The sequence below is a fragment of the Symphalangus syndactylus genome, chromosome 10 (genome assembly GCF_028878055.3).
Source record: "Symphalangus syndactylus isolate Jambi chromosome 10, NHGRI_mSymSyn1-v2.1_pri, whole genome shotgun sequence".
Taxonomy (NCBI): domain Eukaryota; kingdom Metazoa; phylum Chordata; class Mammalia; order Primates; family Hylobatidae; genus Symphalangus; species Symphalangus syndactylus.
This window is the reverse complement of record NC_072432.2, coordinates 35259582-35282485: the sequence shown is the minus strand read 5'-3', so window position 1 is coordinate 35282485 and position 22904 is coordinate 35259582. Positions and strand designations below refer to the sequence as shown.

The 22904-nt window shown below is 38.4% G+C and overlaps 2 protein-coding genes across 11 annotated transcripts in view; both read right to left on the bottom strand.

The window, feature by feature from the left end:
• SLC9B1 (solute carrier family 9 member B1) overlaps positions 1-10093 on the bottom strand; it is a 142278-nt gene extending 132185 nt beyond the window's left edge. For all 3 annotated transcript variants that reach the window (XM_063611148.1, XM_055296861.2, XM_055296862.2), the window contains exon 1: positions 9409-10093. In XM_063611148.1, the coding sequence (XP_063467218.1) occupies positions 9409-9728 (320 nt within the window). In that variant the 5' untranslated portion in view covers positions 9729-10093. The remainder of the gene's footprint in view (positions 1-9408) is intronic.
• A 1981-nt stretch (positions 10094-12074) lies between these two features.
• SLC9B2 (solute carrier family 9 member B2) overlaps positions 12075-22904 on the bottom strand; it is a 60695-nt gene continuing 49865 nt past the window's right edge. For 5 of the 8 annotated variants that reach the window (XM_055296872.2, XM_055296870.2, XM_055296866.2 and 2 more), the window contains 3 exons: positions 21283-21391; positions 18356-18492; positions 12075-16358 (listed from right to left, as the gene is read on the bottom strand). In XM_055296872.2, the coding sequence (XP_055152847.1) occupies positions 16137-16358; positions 18356-18492; positions 21283-21391 (468 nt within the window). In that variant the 3' untranslated portion in view covers positions 12075-16136. The remainder of the gene's footprint in view (positions 16359-18355; positions 18493-21282; positions 21392-22904) is intronic. The other 3 variants (XM_055296874.2, XM_063611149.1, XM_055296875.2) reach the window with 1 other exon arrangement.

The window sequence follows — 22904 nt, the reverse complement described above, 5'->3', positions numbered from 1 at the left end:
TCCATTCTCTGGAGGGGAGGGAGTCTGTGTCCTCACATGGCAGAAAGTATAAGGGTAAGGGATGCAAATGGGTGGCAGAACTTGTCCTTTTATAATGAAATTAACCTCACCCATGTGGGCACAGCCCTCATGGCCTAATAACCTCTTAAAGGTCCCACCTCTTGATACTGTTACAATCAACATGAGTTTTGGAGGGGACAAACATTCAAACCATAGTAGTGTCTTAGTCTATTTGTGTTGCTTTAACAAAATACTCAAGATTGGGTAATTTATAAATAACAAAAATTTATTTTGTCACAGTTCTGGAGGCTGGAAAATCCAACATCAAAGTGCTGACAGATTTGGCACCTGGTAAAAGCTCAGATCTCTGCTTCCAAAATGGTGCCTTGAATGCTGTGTCTTCTGGAGGAAATAAACGCTGTATTTTTACATGTTGGAAGAGACAGAAGGGTGAAAAGGGGCTAGGTAGCTCCCTCCACTTATTTTATAAGGGCATTAATCCATTTATGAGGGCAGAGCCCTCATGACCTAGTCACCTCCTAAAGGCCCCAGCTCTTAATACTGTTGCATTGGGGATTAAGTTTCAACATGAAATTGGAGGGGACACAAACATTCAAACCATAGCATTTTGCCCCTTCCTCCCCAACAAATTCATGTCTTTCTCACATATAAAACACACTTGTTCCATCCCAGTAGCTCCAAAAGTCTTAAAGGTTTCCAATACCAACTCAAAAGTCTAGAGTCCAGAGTCTCATCTAATCAGATATGGGTGAGACTCAAGATTTGATTCATCCTGAGGCAAATTGCTCAGCTGTGAGCCTATGATATCAAGCAAGTTATATCATTCTAAAATACAATAGTGGGACAGACAGAGGATAGATATTCCCTTTTCAAAAGGGAAGAAATAGAAAAGGAGAAAGGGTTGTAAGTTCCAAGTAAGTCCCAAACCCAGCAAGGCAAACAACATTAAATCTTGAGGCTTGAGAATAATCTTTTTTGACTCCATGTCCTGCCTTCTGCATACAATGGGGAAGGGGTTGAGCCCCCATGTCTCCTGGGAGCCTTGCCTGCATGGCTTTAGTGGGAGTAGCCCATGCACCAGCTCTCACATGTTGGTATCACGTGCCTGTGGCTCTCCCAGGCAGGAATTGCACACTGGTATCTCTGGTTGCCTACAGTCTTGGAGATGGCCCTGTCCCCATAGCTCCACTAGGCATTGCTCTTATGGGGGCTCTCTGTGATATCCCTGACTCCACAGCTCTTGTAGGCACTGCCCTAGTGGTGACTCTCTGTGCTGACCTCACACCTCTGGCAGTTCTGTGCCTGAGCCCCAAGGTTCTCTGTGATCTCCTTTGAAATCTATGTGGAGATAGCCATGACTACAGACTTGGCACCACATGGACACCACCAAGGTTTACTGTTTACACTCTCTGACACTGCACCTGGGCCTGCTTGAGCCACAGCTGGTGTGGCTAAGGAATGCTGAGCCACATGTGTAGAGCACAAAGTTGAGGTGGCCCTAGGCAGCAAGCCCTGAGGTCCCATGGACACCCTGGGCCCCTCCCTTGAAACTGTTCTGCCCTGAAGACCCTGGCACTCTGAGCCTGTGATAAGAGTGGTAGCCTCAAAGATCTCTGTAATACTTTCAGGGCCACTCCTCCACTGACTTGATGAATAACATCTGGCTTCCTTCCATCCACACTAATCTCCGTATCAAACATTCACTTGGCCGTATTCTTGGTATTCCCTCCTGAACTCACCTTTATAGTCTTTAAAACCTGGTTAGGCTGAAAATTTTCCAATTCTTTAAGTTCTGCTTCCTTTTTGATTATAAATTCCATCTTGAATTAATTTTTCTCTTTTTGTCTACTATCATAAACAGTCAAGAGAAGCATGTAGCACCCTCAGCATTTTGTTTAGGTATTTCTTCCCCTAAATATCCTAGTTCATTGCTCACAGGTTCTGCCTTTCACAAAGCATTAGGACACAGGGAAATTCAGCCAAGTTCTTTGCTACTGTATAACAAGGATGACCTTTCCTCCAGTTTCTAGGAAGATATTCTTTATTTCCATTGAAGAACTCATCAGAATGGTCTTTACTCTCCACATTTCTACCAGCCTTCTGATCATGATTACTTAGATAATCTCTAAGAACATGGAGGCTCTCTCTACAGCTCTCCTCGTCTTCTGAACCTTTATCAGAATTGCCCTTCATGCTCTATTCATGGTAATCTAGACTTTTTCTAGGAGGCACTTCACAGCTGTTCTAGCTTTTATTCACTACTAGTTACAAAGCTGCTTTTACAATAATAGGTATTTATTATAGGAACACTCCACTTCTTAGTAACAATTTCTTAGCCCATTCCTGCTGCTATGCCTAAATACTTGAGACTGAGTAATTTATAAATAACAGAAATCTATTTTCTCACAATTCTGGAGGCTGGGAAATCCAAGATTAAGGTTTGGTCAGGTTCAGTGTCTGGTGAGGTCTCTGCTTCCAAAAGGGTGCCTTGAACACTGTATTCTCTGAAGGGAATGAACATTGTGTCTTCATATGGTGGAAGGGATGGAAAGGCAAAAAAGTCCTAGCTAGCTGTCCCCAGGCTCTCTGACACTGCACCTGGGCCTGCTTGAGCCACAGCTGGTGTGGCTAAGGAATGCTGAGCCACACGTGTGGAGCAGAAAGTTGAGGTGGCCCTCAACTTTATAAAAGTAAGGACTTTCATAATACATTCATGAGGGCAGATCCCTCATGACCTAATCATTTCCTAAAGGCCCCACCTCTTAATATTGTTGCGCTGGAGATTAAGTTTCAACGTGAATTTTGGAAGAGACATAAACAGTCAAACCATAGCATAAACCATTCCAGGCATGTTTTATATTCTTGTCTTTCTCTTAGCACCAAACACAATGGTTTTTCTCAACTACAGACAAAGCTACCAAAAACTTACCCAGAATCCAAGGTTTGCTATACATGGAATCAAACTGTCTTACCAGCTTTCTTTCTGGTTCTTTCTTGTGACCCTACATTTCAGTCAAACTGTTAACTGCACTCCATGCTTTTATTTGGTTGGAACATCTTCCCACTGCAACTCTTTGTAAATGTCCAGATTATTCTAAATAAAGCTTCCTGCAATGCACACTACAAAAACTAGATGTGTTTTTCCCCTTTTGAATTCTCACATCATTTTGTTATTTGCTCTACCATCCTTACCTCTCTGGTGTCCTTTCTTGGTCTTTGTTAGTGGCTTCTTTTCCCTATTCATCCATTAAATATTGGGCTTCCTCAGAATTCTTCTCTATGCCCTATTCTCTTCTCACTCTATATACATTTCTCAGCATCTATTCTACTATTATGGCTACAGTTCTAACTAATATGCTGAGGAATTTGAACTAGAAAAGCTCCCAAGATTCTATTTAGTGTATCTAATTACTTATTGAATATCTCTACTTGTCTTACAAGCATCTTCAATTAGTATATGCACAAACTCAAGATCTTTCCCCACCAAAGTTATTCCTTCTCTAGATAATTTCCTATCTCAGAGAATGAAGCCACCATCGACCTAGTTGCTCAAAAGAGAAACTGAGAAGTTATTCTTTCTCGCTTTTCTTTATCTGCTAAAATCAAGTGAATTATTAAATCATGTTAAGACAAGTTACTGAATGTTTAAAAATTTTATTCATTTCTTTCCAGATAAATTGTCACTAGTCCAGTCCAGGCCATAAGCATTTCCCCACCTAAACACTGTAATGGCTTTCCATCTTTCCCCCACGTCCAGTCTTGTTCCTCCCAAATGTAATTTTCACAATGCAGAACAATATTCTTAAATGTAAGCTTGATTATGGCAACTACCTTCTTAATATTCTTCAATGACTTCCCATAGAAGAAAAGTGTTAAAACTCCTTACATTCAGCTTATAGCATCCTTTGAATAAGGCTCTAACCTTGACCCTGCCTACCTTCTCATTCATCACTTGACACTCTAAACTTTAGCCATACTAAATTTTTGTTCTTAAAACTTGCCATGTCTCACATCTCCAAAACTTTATGCATTCTGTACGCTGCCTTCCAACACCAACACTCTTGCTTTTCATCCAGCTAACGCTTCATCAATTTAGAAGTCATTTCTTCTAGATTTCCTGACACTACCTTCAACATGCATCCTTATCATGGCATCCAACACTTATTACATCATCCACCACACTATTTTAATCCTTGTTTAACTGTCATCATTTTTAAATTTGACAAACATTCATTGAGAGCCCATTATATTACAGATACTGTATTCTCCTCTGTATACAGAATGTGGTCAATATAGAGTATTGTAGAAGCACATTTAGGATGTGAGAGAAGTCCAAGAAATGCTTCTTAGTGACTTGTGTTCCCATCTATTTCCCTACTAAATTAAAGCAGAGACAGTTTCATAATAATTTCTGAGTTATTTGAATTGCCTAACATAGTAATATAGTAGATTAATATTTTATACCATCAATTATTGGATTTTAAACACATACTAAATATTCTTTGCATTGTAAGAGGCCACCAACCAGCCAATACTTTCTACCCAGCGACTTTTTCTTTGCTATCACTTTAAATACAATAGAGTGTAAAAAGCAAAGAGACAAACTAATATAGTGGAAAATAAGGGACTAAGAGTCAGAACACTGTGATTAATAATTCTGCCACTTACTAGGTATATGCCCTTGGTCAAGACCCTTAACCTTTCTGAGTCTCAATTTCCTCATCTGAAAAGGGCCGTTACAAGAATGAAATGAGATAAATAGAAAATAAAAGCATAAAATGTAAAAGGTTATCCAAAATGATGTCTACTATTATTATTGTTATTAAAGTCAATGCAGATGAAGTCTCCTTATGACTGGTTATCCCAGCTCTGTAAGGCTACAAGATTTTCAAAGTTCATTCTTCATCTTCCCTTTACCATCCAAGAGATCATCTTTTGTACTTTAATAAACACATATTGATGGAAACGGTTAAAAATCACAAAGAGAAACAAGCCAAAAATTGAATAAGTATACATTAATGTACGAAAGGGACAAGACAAAAGTACCAGCCTATGATAGTTTATAATTTGAATGTATGGACCAAAAAAAAAAAAAAATCAGGCCACAATTTTTTTAAATGTTGACCAGAAGGGTAGGTAGGTGGCACAAAAGAGTAATGCTGTGAACTGTTTCACAGTACAATGGTAACCCATTGACCTAGAAAGTCAAGATATCTGGGCTCAAATACTAATTTAGCTACCAATTCAACCACTAATACCCAGGTAGTCTACCCACCCAACACTCTAGTTTTTCAGTTCCTTGATCTCCTTAGCTCCTATTGTCTTTTTCTTCTACTGTATCTCAGCCACTCACCCACAGGGCCACAAATCTCAAATGGCCACTCAACTTTGCCCAGCTGTGCTACTATTCTGATTGCTTTCCATCCTCCAAATGACTATTTTGTATCTTATCTTCTCCCCTTAAACCTCCTACCCAAATATTCCTCCTCACTCCTTACTAATCTTGCGTCATACCTTATCTTCATTGAGAAAAGTATCAGTATCAGGCAGAAAGGTCTCACCTCTGACCACTGAATCTACCCATCTATCTGCATCTTTACCCATACTTGCTGTCTTTCTTCTTACTAGAAATTATACGTTCATGTGGTTGGGCATGGTGGCTCACACCTGTAATCCCAGCACTGTGGGAGGCTGAGGCAGGCGAATCACCTGAGGTCAGGAGTTCAAGACCAGCCTGGCCATGGTGAAACCCTGTCTCTACTAAAAATACAAAAAATCAGCCAGGCGTGGTGTGGTGGTGCGCACCTGTAATCCCAGCTACTCGGGAAGCTGAGGCAGGAGAGTCGATTGAACCCGGGAGGCAGAGGTTGCAGTGAGTTGAGACTGCGCCATTGCACTGTGGCCTGGGCAACAAGAACCAAACTCTGTCACAAAAAAAAAAAAGAAATTATATTTTATATGTTCATGTTCCTACCTAATGCCAATACTTCTATATATTCCCTGGATTCCATACCCTTTTATTTTCTCAAAGACTTCACTCCTAAAATATATACACTCTCTCTTATACCATCATTTCCACCCCCCTCTATTGGGTTATTCTCAGTCTAAATATGCTTAAGTATCCTTATCTTTAAGAACCCTTCTTTGACCATACATATTCCTCTATTACCTCCATTTCTTGGCTCTCTTTTATAGTAAAACATCTTGAGATGTCTATAGTACTACGTCAATTTCTGCCCGGCCAGCAGTACTATGTCAATTTCTTGACACTACATTTTCTCTTTATTGTACTAGTCAAGGCATATAACTACTTAATGTTTCCAAAACCCAATGCACAGATCTCTTTATTTTACTTGATTTCTAAGCATGATTCAGTACTATTGGCCATGTTTTGTAGTCTTGGCTTTTTTTTTTTTTTTTTTTTTAATTGAGATGGGGTTTCTCCATGTTGGTCAGGCTGATCTGGAACTCCTGTCCTCAGGTGATCCACCCGCCTCAGCCTCCCAAAGTGCTGGGATTACAGGCATGAGCCACCATGCCCGGCCAGTCTTGGCTTTTATGTCATCGCACTCTTCAGATTTTCTTCCTACTTCATTGTCGATTCTTCCATCTCCTTTGTTTGCTTCTTTTCCTCTGCTTTACACTAGTCATTGCAATGTTCTCTGTGAGCAAACTTGCCCTAGGTAGTTTTCCATATGCTGGTGACTCCCAACTTTGTATCTTTGGTTCCTTACACTCTGCACAGAGCTCAAGACTCAACTTACCTTTGATTTCTAATAAGAATGTAAAAATTAAGGTAAGCAAAATAAAACTCCCCCCCTCCCACCACCCTGGCTGCTCCTTTTTCTTCCTTAGTCTTTTCCGTTTGGTAAATGGCACAACCATCCACACAAGCTCAAGACAAAAATTTAGGGGCTAGAGGTGACTCCTTTTTCATCACCTCTATATTCAAAACATCACAAAATCTGTAGGCTCTGCCCCCAAAATAGAGCTCACATACATCTATTTCTCTGCTATTTTATCCCGAACTTGTCATTCCTCTTTGGATTTCTGCAATTATCTTCTGCTATAGATCTTGCTCCCCACCCAGTATGATTCAGTCATCACATAATAGGCAGAACAAACCTTTTTACATTGTAAATCAGATCCTATCACTCCCTCCAAACTCACTACTGGTTTCTCTTTACATTTTAAATAAATTCCAAACTTATTCCATGGGTAGATTTCCATGGCCTATTCAAAGCCTTACATGATTTGGCCCCTACCTATCCCTCCAAGCTCATCCCGTACCACTTTCTCTACATTTTAGCTACAGTGGTCTTTATGATGTTCCTTGAAGGAGCCAAGTTCTTTCCTTCCTTAGGGCACTTGCAATTGGAGTTGCCTTTACCTGTAGTGAGCTGATCCCAAATATTTCCATGGTTGGTTTTTAAAAATATCACTAAGCAATCAATCTAAACTAACCCCTCCCCCAGTCTTAAGGAAGACCTCCACAATGTTTTACTTCTTCACTGTGCTTACTATTATCCAAAATTCCTTGCTCAGATAGTTTACCTATTTTCTATCTTCCACTCACTAGAATTTAAACTTCATAAGAACAGCGATCTTGCTAGTCTTTCTTACCATTGTATTCACAATGCCTAAAACAATGCCTGACAAAGTAGGATATTCTTTAAAAAATACTTAGTGAATGCCTTTCCCTAAGCAAGTCATTTGACTTCTCTACTTAACTCACACTGGTGAGTTTACTACTGCTAGACTAAGCTCTGAGTCCAGGAAAAACAAAAGCAGCTAAGGTATGGCTTCTTGAGAAGCTCATCCATTCATTCCCTCAAAAAATATTTATTGAATGTATATTACACTATGTTCCAGGTACTATTCAATCTCAGTGTTTAGTAAACACCACAGTAACATGGGATTGGGTTAACCAACAGAAGTGTTTAAACAGGATGAGTATGAAAATAAGTACAAAATGAGAAGTACTATAAAAACCATACTTTATATGTTACAATTACAGCACCCACCTATTTCCTTTTGTCTAGTAATTGGCAGGACCTTATGACAAGAGCCAACTGAAAAACAGCAGTATAAATTCTGGCACTCTAAAAGCCCAGACTTCACCACTGTGCAACATATCCACACAACAAAACTGAACTTGTACTAACTAAATCTGTATAGAATTTTTTAAAGTAAGTTAAAAAAAATTCTGGTACTCACAGAGGACAATACATATGAATGCCCTTTTCATAGGCACACAGTGACTAAAATATTTGGGGCATGAATTCTCTAGGGGTGACAATAATAAGTGTTATTTTTCATGCTTCTGTTGCACACATAATTATATTTATCTATAAGGAAAATCAGAGTGGGGTGTGGCCTCCCTCATTGCCACCTGGGCCAGTTGTCTCCCTGCAACACCAAATCTGTTATTTCATAGGCTCTAGGACACCCATAGAGGGGAGTGAGGGACCTGGTATGGTCCCTTGAAGAGCTCTTGTAACGCTACTGACTGATGTGACAGACACAGTGTGTGTGCAACTGTCCTTTTTCCTTCAAAAGCACTGGTCTAAAGCAGGGATCCCCAGTCTCTGGGCAGCAGACAGGTACAGGTTTGTGGTCTATTAGGAACAGGCCACACAGCAGGTGAGCGGGGCTAGAGGATTATGCCTGAGCTCCACCTCCTGTCAGATCAGCAAAGGCATTAGATTCTCATAGGAGCACAGACCCGATTATGAACTGCACAGGTGAGGGATCTAAATTGCGCCTTCTCATGAGAATCTAATGCCTGATGATCTGAGACGGAAGAGTTTTATCCCATCCTGCCCCCCACCCCAAACTGTCTTCCATGAAACTGGTCCCTGGTGCCAAAAAGGTTGGGGATTGCTGGAAGTGCTTGTCCCCTGGGTTAAAGCCAAGAGGAGTAAACAGGATTAAGGGGCGTGGAGGTGGGTGGGTGGGGGAAGAGAACTTTCTCAGGATCGGCAACCAATCCCAGAATCTCCAATCGCAGGAGCATGTATGTGAAGGTTTATTTGCAGGGATCCACTGTTTGTAAAATAGTACACGCTTAATAAAATTAATTTTGCAGTCAATCTTGACTGACAGATCTCTTCTTTACTACTGGCGAGTATTTGTAAAATAAGAAAAATAGGAGGGAGAGAGAACAAACAAGAGAGATGTGGGATGACAGAGTAAGGAAAGGAGTCACGGCGAGGAGAGACAGTCTGTGGCTGTTTCCTCAGCGTCTGGGAGAGGAGCCCAAGAAACCTATTGAAGTGAGGGGGAGAAAAGGCCCTCCTGGGGCCTACGGCAAGGAAACGATCGCGGGAGAGTCGGGACTAGCGCCAAAGGGCTTGGAAGGGCGGAGTTAAGAAAAATGGGCCGTACCTACAACTCTTTCGCAGCCCTCGCTGGCCCGGGAGCGGCCCAGGAGCCCAGTAACCGTTGCGTAAGCCACGCGCCACCCTGGTGGGCAGGGTGGTGACGCGAAAGCCCGGACAGACTTCCGCGCAGGGGCGGGGCGGGGCGAGGCGAGGAGGCGGCAGCGCGTTTAAGTGACGTCTTGGCCTCCCGCGCCGGCAGAGGCGAGGGTTCTGGGGCTTCTGGGAGTGTCTGGTGTGTTTTCTGTCTATTGAACCCTTTCCTTTCGACGTCTCTTCTGAATATTGACTCATCGGGTTGTAGAAATCCAGGGACAGAGTTGACATCACTGGGCATTTTAGCTAAAAAGCAGTGCTCGGAACTGCATGTGCCAGAGGTAAACTTGCCAAAACTCAGATTGTGTTTTCCCTAAAGTCAGCTTAAAGTGCAATGGTAAAAGAGCACGGTCTCTCCCCAAGGCGGCGTGAGCTTAAACTGCAGCGCTGTCACTTGCTAGCTATGGGACCTAGGCAAATACATCATCTCCCTGAGGTTGTCTTCTCATCTTTAAAGGACGCTGTGGTGGTGGTGTGAGAGTAAATGAGACATGGCAAGTGTCTGGAACAAAGACGCTGTGTACAAAGTAAACACTTAATATACTGTTATCAGTATAAAACCTTTGTGAATTTTTTTTTCCGCATGAAATCTTATGTTGAAAGTTGTATGTGAAAGAAATGAAAGCGGAGCTGCGTTGATGGTGGGCCCAGCAGCTTTGGCCTTTCAGTCCCAAAGTTTCCAGTAATAGAATCCACGCTTCCTATAAAAGACAAAAACAACTGTTATTGGAGAAAGTGTAAACTTCTTAGAAAGACAAACTGCCCTTTCTAATGTTTCTCCTGACACTCAAAACAATATTTACTCTTGAGCACTGTATTCCTTTTTGCCTCAGTGCGTTTTCTAAAGTTAATTCCTCTACTGGAGTGTTCTTTTTCTTATCATCTAAGATCTGATTCAAATTACAGTTCCTTCTTGGGTAACTTAAATACGAAATTATCTTTTTTTGGTTTTGTTGTCGTTGTTGAGACAGGGTTGTCTCACTCTATTACCCCGGCTGGAGTGCAGTGCGATCTAGGCTCCCTGCAGCCTCCGCCTCCTTGATTCAAGCGATCCTCCTGCCTCCTGAGTAGCTGGGACTACAGGCGGGCGCCACCACCCCCCGGCTAATTTTTGTATTTTTAGTAGAGAGGAGTTTCACATGTTGCCCAGGAGGACTTGAACTCCTGGACTTAAGTGATCTGCCCCCCTTGGCTTTTCCACAGTACTGGGATTACAAGCGTGAGCCACCACAGCCCTGCCCTTTTTATTAACACCTTCCCTCCTTCAACGTGTTATAGACATCTCAGCAAGGATTTATTTTTCTTCCTCATTTCAGGAGAGTAGACAGGGTTTCATGATTACAGGGTTAAGGGAATGTTTTGTACTCATGAAAAGGAAATGTTTTGTACTCACAGGAAAAGCAGGTAGATCCCTAAAGATAATGGGAGGTGGGACAAATGGTAAAGCAGGGAAGGAAGACCTTTGCTGGGAGTCTGTTTGCCTCCAAGGCACTACTCTTACGCTCTAGAAGGAATGGGCTCCTGGAGAGCTAAGTGCTTTAGGGTCCATGTAAGGAAGATGGAGGGCACATCAACAAATGGAGTTTTGGAATTCTCACCAGGCCAGAGGGCTCAGGCTGGATTTGAGTCAGTCAACTATAAATATAATATTACGTACTCCCCAAATGCCATGAAGCAATTCCCACTTGTTACAGAGAGGTACATAAATGATTCATATAAAAATATAATGTTCTGAGACATTAAAAAAATACAGTGGTTCTTTGGGAGACAATATAATGAAAATTTACTAATAAAAAACATTTAAACAATCATCTGATAACCTTTCTTATAAAAATTAATAGTGTTTTAAAAATAAGTAAATTGATTATATTTGCAACAAGGTCATAGAAAGCAAAAGCTTTTGAGGAATAAGGAGAATCTTAACTGAGAGCAATTTTTTAAAACTATATTTGACATGATAAAAAAAGTTTTAAAACTTTCTACATAAATAGTTTCATACTTCTGAAAGTACTTCAATAAAAATAAAAATTTGGCCAATGATCTATTTAGTATGATTTCAGTGCCAACTTTCTTTTCTGGTCTTATCTCTAATTCTCTTCACCAATCTCAAGTGCCAATCACATTCTATGCTCCAGGCTTTACTGTTTTCAAAACTTTGCTAATATGCCAGCCTCCCACATTAGTTGTTCCCATCTTCACCTTACTCCCTAATATAAACCCCATCCATCTAGATCCTCTCCGTTCTTGAAGGTCTAGTTCAAGTATCAGCTCCTCTAAGATTTCCTCAACTTCTATGCTAAAAACACTTTTGAATTATTCACTTGGATTATAGCTATTTGTACATATCTTAGTTCCTTCTAAGGTCCTTAAAGGCAAGTATCATGTCTTATTCATATTTGTATACCTCACATTGTCAATTTTCCACTAGAATTCAAGTTCTATTGAAAACCAAGCCCTTGAATATCTTGTTCATCACTGTATTCCCTAGTATCTAGCACAAGACCTGGCACATAGTAGGCATGTTATAATGTATTCTGGGTGAGGGAGTAAATGGATTTTAAAATAAGCTCCATGAAGGCAGGGATATGTCTGTTTTATTCATTGCAAAATGAATATCTGAATATAAACATGAAGGCTTAGCATTCATTATACACAACAAAATTCTTCAATCTACATAGCATCATAAAAGTCAAATATGAAATACTTATGTTGCCTTTCACCCAACAAATTCAGTTGATGATATATCTTTCTGAAAATAATACATCCCCCAAAACTGCAGTACAATTTTAAAGAAAAATAAAATAGATGTTTATATTAGTTTCAGTTTTCTTGTTTGTATTTTTCTGTGTTCTAAATTTTCTGCAATGAAAATGTGTTACTTTATAATCAGAAAAAAAATACTATTTTTAAAGAATGTAGTGGTTGAGATCATTTGCAAATGTATACCTGAGGAAATTTTGAGGACATCAAGGTCAATCAAGGTGACTGGGAGTTAATACCAGAGAGAAAAATACTGTCCTTGGAAATATGACACTTCTTTCAGGGACTGAATTATGTCCTTCCTCACAAATTCATATGTTGAAGCCCCAACTTCCAATGTGATGTATTTGGATATGAGGATTTGGGAAGGCAATTAGATTTGGATGAGGTCATGAGGGTAGGGCCCTCATGCTGTGATTAGAGTACCCTTATAGGAAGAGACATCAGAGAGCTTGCTTGCTCTCTCTCGGTGTCATGTGATGACACAGTGAGAAGGTGGCCATTGGCAAGCCAGGGAGAGAGACTTCACCAGAGTCCAACAATGCTGGCATCCTGATCTCAAACTTCCAACCTTTAATAGAAGTAAGTTTCTGTTGTGTAAGCCACCCAGTGTATGGTATTTTATTATAGCAGCCCAAGCTGACTAAGATAGACTAAGCAGACTAAGATCCAAACTGTCGTGTGGCAAGTAGTTTTCTGATATTGAGAGAGGATCCTCTTCCTCTCAGATTTAGTCAGTAAATGTTTATTAAATGTCTACTGTGTTCCATGCCCTGTGAAAAATGCTGAGGATTCAAGGATAATTAAGACAAGGTTCCTACCCATAGGGAGCTGATTTAATAAGAGACAAACATGTAAATAAACTGAAAAAAAGTGTTATATGTGCTCTGACATAAGTATGTATAAGGGACCCAAAAGTTAGAGTAATTGTTTCTATCTGTGGTTTAAGTGGGGATGGGTTGGGTTGGTCAGTACTCTATCGGGTTAACCCTAAGTTCACCAACCAAGTCAAGAGATGTGGCTTTCAATGTGGTGACAAACCCCCTGCTGAATGGTCAGCCTCTGTCATTCTTAACCTCACCATCTCCATGATATATAACAGCAACATAGTCTTATAGCAATTAATAAATTCCTACAAAGAGCTTCCAGGAATAGGCACAAATTTCAGAGATCCAATAGAGGAAGTCAAAAAACCAGCACTGGGCAGTCACAGAGATTTAGATGGTGGCTGCCCTCTTAGAGGTAGAAAAGAGTTTGCTGCATGACTTGCAAAATGAAACAGGTATTGGCAGTGGCTTGAGGTGCCCTTTAATCATTTCTATACTCTGTGGACTTCCATTTCTAATTTTCCTAGGGGCCCTAAACATATTCAATAGCATTCTGATTTAGTTATACTAACTGTATTATGTATAAGTTAATAAATATTCCAAGCCTGTTACTTGGAGAAAATGCCACTGATTACCTGGGAAACAGCATGAAGGGTAACACTTTTTGGTCTCACATCCCTTTTGCTGGCTAAGTCCTAATCTTCCCTCAGCCAATGCCCTACTTTCTCTGGGAAGCTGTGCCTAAACTCCACCACCCTTGGATTGATCGAGTGCTCCTGCCATGCGCTCCCTAGCAGCCCTGTAGTTCCTGCATAATAGCACTTATCATATTGTTTTGCATTCTCTTATTTGTCCGTCGTCTCTATTGGACTGTTAAATCCTTAAGGACAGGGACAATATTATTCCTGATGATGTGCCTGGATCTCAAAAGCTTTCAGTAAGTATTTTTTGGATGCATCTACTTTTAGAGCCTGCAAAAATAGAGGACCAGATGATCATCAAGTTTATGGTGCCCCCAGCAAAGTGTACCTAACCAATGAAGTTCAGTTCAAAACACTTATCTGACCTTTGGTATAAATTAAGTCCAAATCAAGAGCATAAACATTAAAGGAATACAGCACCATAGGGTAACCAGTCAAGTTGACATAAAATTGAAGGCTATTTAGAAGAAGTGAATATTAAACTAGTTTTGAATAGAGGTGAAAGCCATGGTGGATAGGGCTCGAACAGAAGTCTAATGAAGAGAGGAATGGACAGGCTTTATTTATGCAGATTAGCTTGGTGGGATTAGGATATTCATAATTCATTCATCTAATACATATTTAATACCTACTTCAAGATTAAAATGAACTTTGAATTCTAGGTTGAGGAGTTTAGATAGGATATGACAAGTATATAATAAACACTTCAGGTACACAGATAACATGATAAAAACCGTAAACTGTATGTGAATGTGATTATTTCAGTAACTACACAGAAGATGACCTAGAGTGAAGAGGAACTTATGAGTGATACACAAAAGCAGAGATGGCCTGTTACAAAGTAGGATAAAATATGACCTATGCAGGTAAGTCTTTCTTCTAATATTTTCTCTGCTGGCAAGTCACAATTTCTGAAATTCCTGCCATAGAAGTCACTCTTTTGGTTTAAGGCAATGTCTTTCAAAAGCTTTTGTTTGCATGTAAGAATATGCTACTAAGTGATGATAACATCCAACATAGTGGAAGCTCTGGCCCCAAAAATCTGATGTTCCATTCCTCCTAGGAGTATGAATGCTTAGCTAGAGACAACACTTAGCAGCCAGATATGATCATTACGAATAAATGTAGGAGAAGAGATGTGTCCAACTTCCACATCACTTCCTCAAAAATAAATTGCTATACTTGCATTTTCCTTGAGAGATAGAATGGAGACATGGTAGAGATCCATTTTTAACCCATTTATGCCTAGTGTTCCATTATTAGAACGCTAAGCCTGTGGGAGTTATTTATATCCTACTGCTCAAGGTCATCACCAAGGTCTGATGTTTCACAAAAAATTTTGCAACCTCTGGCATAAATAGGTTAAGCCATGTCCTAAGCTAGGGCATGGCAGAGCTTCAGGACAGAAAGATATGGGACTCTGAGCAGACCTCATGAGCAGAGTAACCCTGTTAGTATTAACCAACCAGCCAGTTTCATTAGACGGAAATAGAATTCTATTTTCTTTTAAGCACTGTATTTTTTGTTTCTTCATTATAGCACATTACCCTAATGTAATATTCATAAGACTGGCATAGACTTGAAACTTATCTATCTCCCATCTAGAAATGGGAAGAGCCTAAGATATGGGTCATAAAAACAAATGAAAAAAGGGCTGGATTAGGGCACTCCTTAGGGGAAGGTAGACTCATATGGGCCACTGAAATAAAGGAACCTGGGTCATCAGCTAGGGGGCAGGATAAAGTTTTTTGACGTCTGGAGGGGGCAAGAGGATGAACCAATGAAGATACTTCATGTACTTTAAAATTTTGGTGGGACCAATCAGTTACAGTAATTCAAAGAAAGGTAGTAAGGGAAGGAGAAATGGAGAAGAGGCAGATTATCAGGGAAAATGAGGGTAAAATTAATGAGAGACTGCATTATGATGTTTAACAACAAAAACAAAACCAAAAAAGAAGAGCCAAAACCAATTCAAGGCATCAGAGCCTGGGCAAATATGAATCAGCAAACTGTGAAAGTTAAAAGAGCAATCCTAGCTGAAGAGGATACTGAAGCTGGTCTTTCCCATGTTAACTGTAAACTGTGGTAGTACATTAAAGTAGATATGTCCTTATGCAAATTAAGATGGATGATGAAGGGGTGTTTGAAAAAAAAGGTAGAGAGATTAAGGTTGGTGATATAGATCATTACCACCCACATGGAAAGAGCAAGGGCTAAAAATGCTGTCTAAAGAAACAGCTACACTTTTGGTTCTATTACATTTTAAGCTTAAACATTACATATTTCAATATGCATCTTGAAAAAAGTAGCAGCTTTCTAAACATTATGTTCAGCACTCTCTCTTTTCACCTCTAAACTTGCACAGAAGTCTCTCCTTGAACTTTTTCATCTTCGTTTTGATGTTCAACTTTCTGCAGAAGCCTGGGGCCCAGTAAACCAATAAGCAGACTTCCAATTGGGGCTGTGATGAGGATGGACAAAAATGCCACTGTCAACACATCCATTCCATAGTCTTCTAATTGTTTCTCTCCATGTGACCTTGCTGTGTCCAAAGCCACAGATCCTATTGCAGCCTATAAAAGTTTAAGGGTAAAAATGGAATCATGATAAGATAAGCACATATTAAAAAAGTGATTTTTTTATTGTTTGCAAAAGCAAATTGCTTGTTCTTTTGCTCAACTAAGAAAGTTGTTTTAGTCTTCTTTCAAAGTGTATTGCAGGTTTTGTTTTGTTTTTTTTACTTTCAGAGACAGGGTCTCGCTGTGTTGCCCAGACTGGTCTTGAACTCCTGGCCTCAAGTGATCCTCCCTCCTTAGCCTCCCAAAGTGCTGGGATTACAGGTGTAAGTCACTGTGCCCAGCCCAGCTGGTTGTGATGATGTAAAAACTCTCTCTGCCCTTGCATGGGAACATACTGATGACTCATTTGTACCTATCTGTGTAAGGCAGGGTTACATAAATATCAGTAAAATACATTTCAAAACACAACTCAAATCCAGACTCACAATATTAATTAAATATAACATAGAGTTCTATGTACGAAATTTTTCCTGAATAAAGATGAAAATTACTGGTCATCTCCTTTTATCTTTAGGAATTTGGAACTAAAAAATAAGATGAAAAACATGCAGTGATACCTACTGAAAACTGTTAAATTTTAAATAAATATATATTGCTTTAGAGCTTAAACTCATTGTCGAACATCATGAAACATGAAAATAGTGGACACCTTGACAACTTGAAGTTGATCTTATTAGGTATTTGGTCAACTCCTTGCCACACAAGTTGGTGAAATGTTTTATTTGGAATGTATCTGTTGGAAAATATTACGAAAATTATCGGTTTCTTTTAGAGGTGAAATGCAATATTATCAGTGCAGATGGGAAAAATGTATTAATTAATCTGGTTATCCCTTATTCCACAGAGAACAATGTAAGCCTCTAAGACAATGAAAAAGAAAAGTGTACATCAGAAACAATGGCAGAAACTACTAGTTGCTCATAAAAATGTGAATGACCCCTTTCTCTTCTATAATAGAACTCCTGAAGTTTGGCTGGTCACATTGCTGTCCAGAGACCTTTTTATAGAACTCTTAGCCATTATGTTTTAGACATTTTTGAAAGTCTGATAGGGGTGGGGGGAATTCTGAAGTAATGCCCAAATGCAAAGAGCATAATTGAAATCTGGAATATAATTACTGAGCATACACATCCTCCGAAGCCTCCTAAATGAAAAACACTTGATTTTAATTCCTTAATAGCAGAAATTTGAATATTTAATTATAAAATAATCTGGGACAAAACAGTTAAATGTTGTTTGATGTAATTAGTCTGAAAATATACAACCAAAGATACATCACATTTGCAACAAATCATAATCTATACAGTTCTAACTTAATTAGCAATCATAGGTATTCTAACAAATACATGGTCAACAAATTCAAGCACCTATCTGTAATAGCTTTATTTATCACATGTTTATTAGAATGCACAAATTTTTGGTTAAGTGATTGAGACATTTACCAGGAAGTTCAGTGAGTTTTGAATAATTAATACCAACTAATAATCTAGGAAATCAATAAAGTACTTTCTGAGTTGTTTTTCGATAAATCTTTTCTCCATTACATACAACGACTCTGGTCAAGCTCAACTGATCGTCAATCATATTAACATTAAAGTATCTCCAAACATTAAGGGAACCATGTTATTTCTATTTTACTCTCTTCTTGGAAGTTATTAACATGAAAAGAGTTAACAACTCTTTCCTTGGGTGACTTAGAGAGTGCTGACTGATGAAATTCAAATTCTTCTCTCCTGTTACTACTGCTTTCTAGTAGAGATTTACTGGATTTTTACTTGTACCCTGGTGATCCTAGGAAATTTAATGAGCTATCACATTTAAGGAATGAATATACCAAAAATATAGGTTTTAAAGAATAGATTAGGATAAACTCTTTTCATAAATCCACTTCAATTATTTATTTTCACTAAATTTAAACAAGCCCTCTTATTCAATATTTCAAGGTGTCATGCAATAGCAGTTAAAATGCTAAGCCATCCTATCCATCATACCTGAACTGTGGCCTTTGGAAGCCATGCAAAAGAAATAAATATCTTTTCTTTTAAGTTAAAACCAGCAAAACACACCATCAGAAATGTAGTCAAAATTCGTATCAATACTGCAATGCCTACGGTGGCAACACAAAGGCCTGTAAGAAATATTCAATTTTTAGAAATAATAAAATACTAGGAGAGAAATTGCATCTCATGGTTACTAATTCAAAATAACCATCAACAGAAATAATTTTTAAAGCATTAAAAAATTACAAATACAAAAATGTTTAGGAAGAATATATAAAAACAATCAATATTAAGGATGAATCAGGCTATTTGTTTAAAATAAGGTGTTTCCCTAGATTAAAACCAGAAATTGAGCATATTTGAATTCTGATATAGAGATTTGAATGTTATGTATGTCTTATGCTTTATAGCAAGAACCATGCTTGTTCATGTGTGTAAGATGAATTCATTAAACGATATGATTAAATGATAAGTAATAAGCTTTAAACTAAGTACTGGGTACACATAAATGTATAATGTATAGACTTTGTCTCAAAGTCAGAGAAAGACAGAAACATAAACAACTAATTCATAGACTATACAGTAAGTGAGGTATAAACAAACTAAGGGCATAAAAGAGAGAAAAATAATATTTTAACCCAAAAAGTCAATAATTCTTTACAGAGTATAAGACCAGAAGTGATAGCCAAAATATTTATGAGCCAGTATGGAGGGAATTAGCCAATCAGAGCTCGCTGGGCACTGACCAATCAGAATAGACACTGGCAGTCTACCAGTGTTTCACTATACTGATGTGTACTGGTTGTACTGGTCCCAATTATCCCTGGTTAACATATACAGCTACTCCATTTAGTCCTGTAGAACTCTTTGCTGATAAAGACAAGTTCATCATCATTTGCCAAACAAAGGATTGTGAGTAGTGCTGCTGCATGCTACTGGACCTAAGAATGGTACAGCTAAGGTGACTCCTGAGTATTAGGGTGATTTTTAAAAAAGTAACATTTGTTGAGAATTTACTCTGTGCCAAGTGCTGTACTAAGCTTTAAATGTATTATTTTACTTAGTCCTTACAACCTGTGGGATAAGTATTATTTTATAGTTGAAAAAACCAGAAGCTCAGAAAGGAAAAGTACTTTTCTCAAATTCAAAGGGCTGGTAAGACATCAGATAGACATAGCAGGAGGATCTATTGTAAATCTGCCATATGGCTTTTTTATGGGAAAGTTTTGTGGTTCTTTGTTGAAAGGTATTTCTTCAAGGTTGGAAAGTATTCAAAAATATCTGTAGCCTGAAGTACAAGATAAAGAGTTGATACCATTCCCAGAAGGAAACACTGAAAGTTTAAGAAGAGGATGAGAAGGAAGTTTTAGCTGAGTTTGAAGGTTAACAGGACACACAAGTGGTGCTGTCCAATCAACAATTGGATATATTGATTTAGAGATAAATAGTTTGGAATTATACAGTTTATAGTTGATGTCACCAGTATAGATAAGGTTAGAGAAGTGATATAGAGCCAGAGGCACAAAGTTAGAACTTTGATAAAGGGCAGCGTTTAAGCTACATATGGTGTAAGGAAAGGCTCAAACAGCACTGGGAAATAGGAAGTTTAAGAACTTAATATAAAGGAGTGTTAGAGGGTCAAAAGCAGCAAATGCTGCTGACAGATCAAGTAAAGCAAAGACTGGATTTAGCAATATTTCCTTGGTGAGAGGTTGGCAGGTTGTGTGATAGGCAGAAGCTGGGCTAAAATGTATAGAAGAAGGAAATGGGAACTGAAGTGGAAAGGGGAATGTAGTGACCTCTTTTAAAAAGCCTGAAAAGAAGATGAGAGAGGTAGCATGGTAGAGATGGGGGCAAGTGGAATAGAGAAATTACATGTATATAATTTTAACATATTATTTTAATACACATTATTATAATTATAGTAAAATATACATAACATTCACCATCTTAACCATTTTTATGTGTATAGTTAGTATCATTAAGTATATTCACACTATTATGCAATCAATCTCCAGAATTTTTTCATCTTGCAGAATTTAAACTCTATACCCATTAAACAACAATTTCCCTTTACTCCCAGCCCCTGGCAAGTACCATTTATGAGTTTGACTACTCTGGATACCTCATGTAAGTGGAATCATACAGGGTTAGTCTTTTTGTGACTGGCTTATTTCACTTAGCATAATGTTCTCAAGGTTCATCCATGTTGCAGCATGTGTCAGAAGAGAAGCATTTTGTTTTAAGGTAAGAGAGATTGGAGACTAAATTCTGAAGAGAAGAAAATTGTGACGTGGATATTTAAGATGTATGAGAAAAGGAAAAAATCCATACGCAAGATTCAGAAGGAGGTAGTGGGATATGGGATTCCTAGCATGGATGAAAGAATACTGTGATGGAAGGAAAGAAGGAAATAATGAGTACATGTATGCAAATTAATTTTTAAGTGCAGTGTTTTGAATCAACAGAGTTTTAATATGATGGCTTTTGAATGTATGAATAAATAATTAATGAACAACCAGGCATTTCTATCCCATGGATACAAACTATAGAACTAACTAGTTGTCTTTAAAATTCTTGCTCTTGTTCAGGACAAGGCTAGATGAATATTCTTACCCTTGGAAAAAGAATTGTAAGGCTTGAATTTTCTGGGTAGTGGTCAGAAATGTCACTTTCATATACAAGGAACAATATTAAATGTGTAAAATATAGCATCTTAGATGGACAAGCATTATTTTCTAACCAACTACTCTAAAAAACTTAGATCATAATTAACTTTTTATATAATTGTGACAATAGTAACCACTGTACACATACCTACTGGAGATATTTCAATGAATATAAAAAGTAGATTTTATTGGTGAGTAGGTTGACCAAAAAAAGTGAATTTTAACAAAAGTACACTTTGAAATTCTTACCTACAGTTTCTGGTCTGAGAGATGCAATAGATACCTCTGCTCCAATTAGTCCAAAAAGAAGGGGCTGAAAAATGTCCCAGGCAACTGCAATTATCTTTTCAACCTCTGCCTAAAATAATAATAAAACACACACACAGATTTTTATTATGTGAAGTTACAAATGCAAAGAATTTTATTAATTTGAGGTTTGAATTATTTGGCCTGACATAAGCTTTATTTCTGTGCCATCTATAACTAAAAGGTTAGCTAGAACAGAGCAAAAAAATTGCATGAAGATCTTTCTAACACAGTTAAGATACATGAGGTGTTTTAGCATACTAAATATTAGTTTGCACATGGATGTTAATAAAAAGATTCTTATAAAGTAATCTTATGAGGACTCCTACTTCAGAATACACTGTGTATATGTGCATGTGTGTATACATATTGTAATATATAGCAGTGTTTTGTAGTTTAAATTTTTTTTTTGTAGTTTAAAATTTTATGTCAACTTTCCTTCAACAATATGATTTAGAGAGCTTGCAATATTGGTACATATATCTAGATATGCCCCTATTACTGCTGCATAGTAATCTACAGTATGGAAGTACCATAGTTTATTCAATCATTTCTTTAAATTGACAGATCTTTAAATTGTTTCCAATTTTATCTGTACAAAAAATACTGTTTAAGGTTATCTCAAATCATGCACAAGAGTAAAATCTAGGTTTACTAAAGTGATTATCAGTGCCAATTATCACTTTATTACCTATTATCTCCAATTCCTCTTTCACTGTTGCTCCACAGAAAATGGAGCTGGGCCTTTAAAATATTTTTCCTTTGCCAGGTAGCACCATCTTAAACTTTGTCAGTACAGTGTGCTAAAGAGCTATTGCAAGCTGAAGGTGCTTTTCTTCCTGGTTTCTGTGGCTCTTCTGAGCAAGATCTTATAGCATGCACTGGTGGCCTTAGCTCTAGGTTCCTGCATCCTAGGTGGCTTCTGCAGTATCAGGGTCCTACAGTTCATGCAACCACCAGCACCTAGTGGCCATTACATTCCCTAGCATACCCCTGGGGCAGTTTCATAGCTGATTCTCTTGAGCAAGATACTTCCCCATGCACCCAAGGGGATGGATCTCCTGCAAATTGGGAGGGTAGATTTTCAGCAAATTCTGCAAGCACAGCACCACAGCGACTTCTCTAAGCTCTAACAAAGTCTGGATCTCAGTCCTGCAGGCAGGAATGAGGAGAGGACAGGCTTAAGGGGATGATCTATTATAGCCATAGGTGCTATTCCCATATTCTTTAAGGATGTCTTCACATCTTACTAGCGAATACCTTGTTACTGGAATCCCTGGTGTGGTTAATAACCAACTTTCCCTGTTCCAGTTACTATGTGATTTCTCTTTACTCATAGGACCCTAATTGATACAAGAACTGACTTTGTAACACATAATGCAAAAGACTCTAGGAAAACAGTGACACAATTGACTAGAGTAACATTAAAATGTTTTGTGGCAAAAGAAGCCATAAACCAAAAAAGTGACAAACTAGAAGAAAATATCTGTACCATGTGTAACAGAATAAGAAACATTGGCCAATCAATGAAAAAAGACATAGATCCTGGCCGGGCGCGGTGGCTC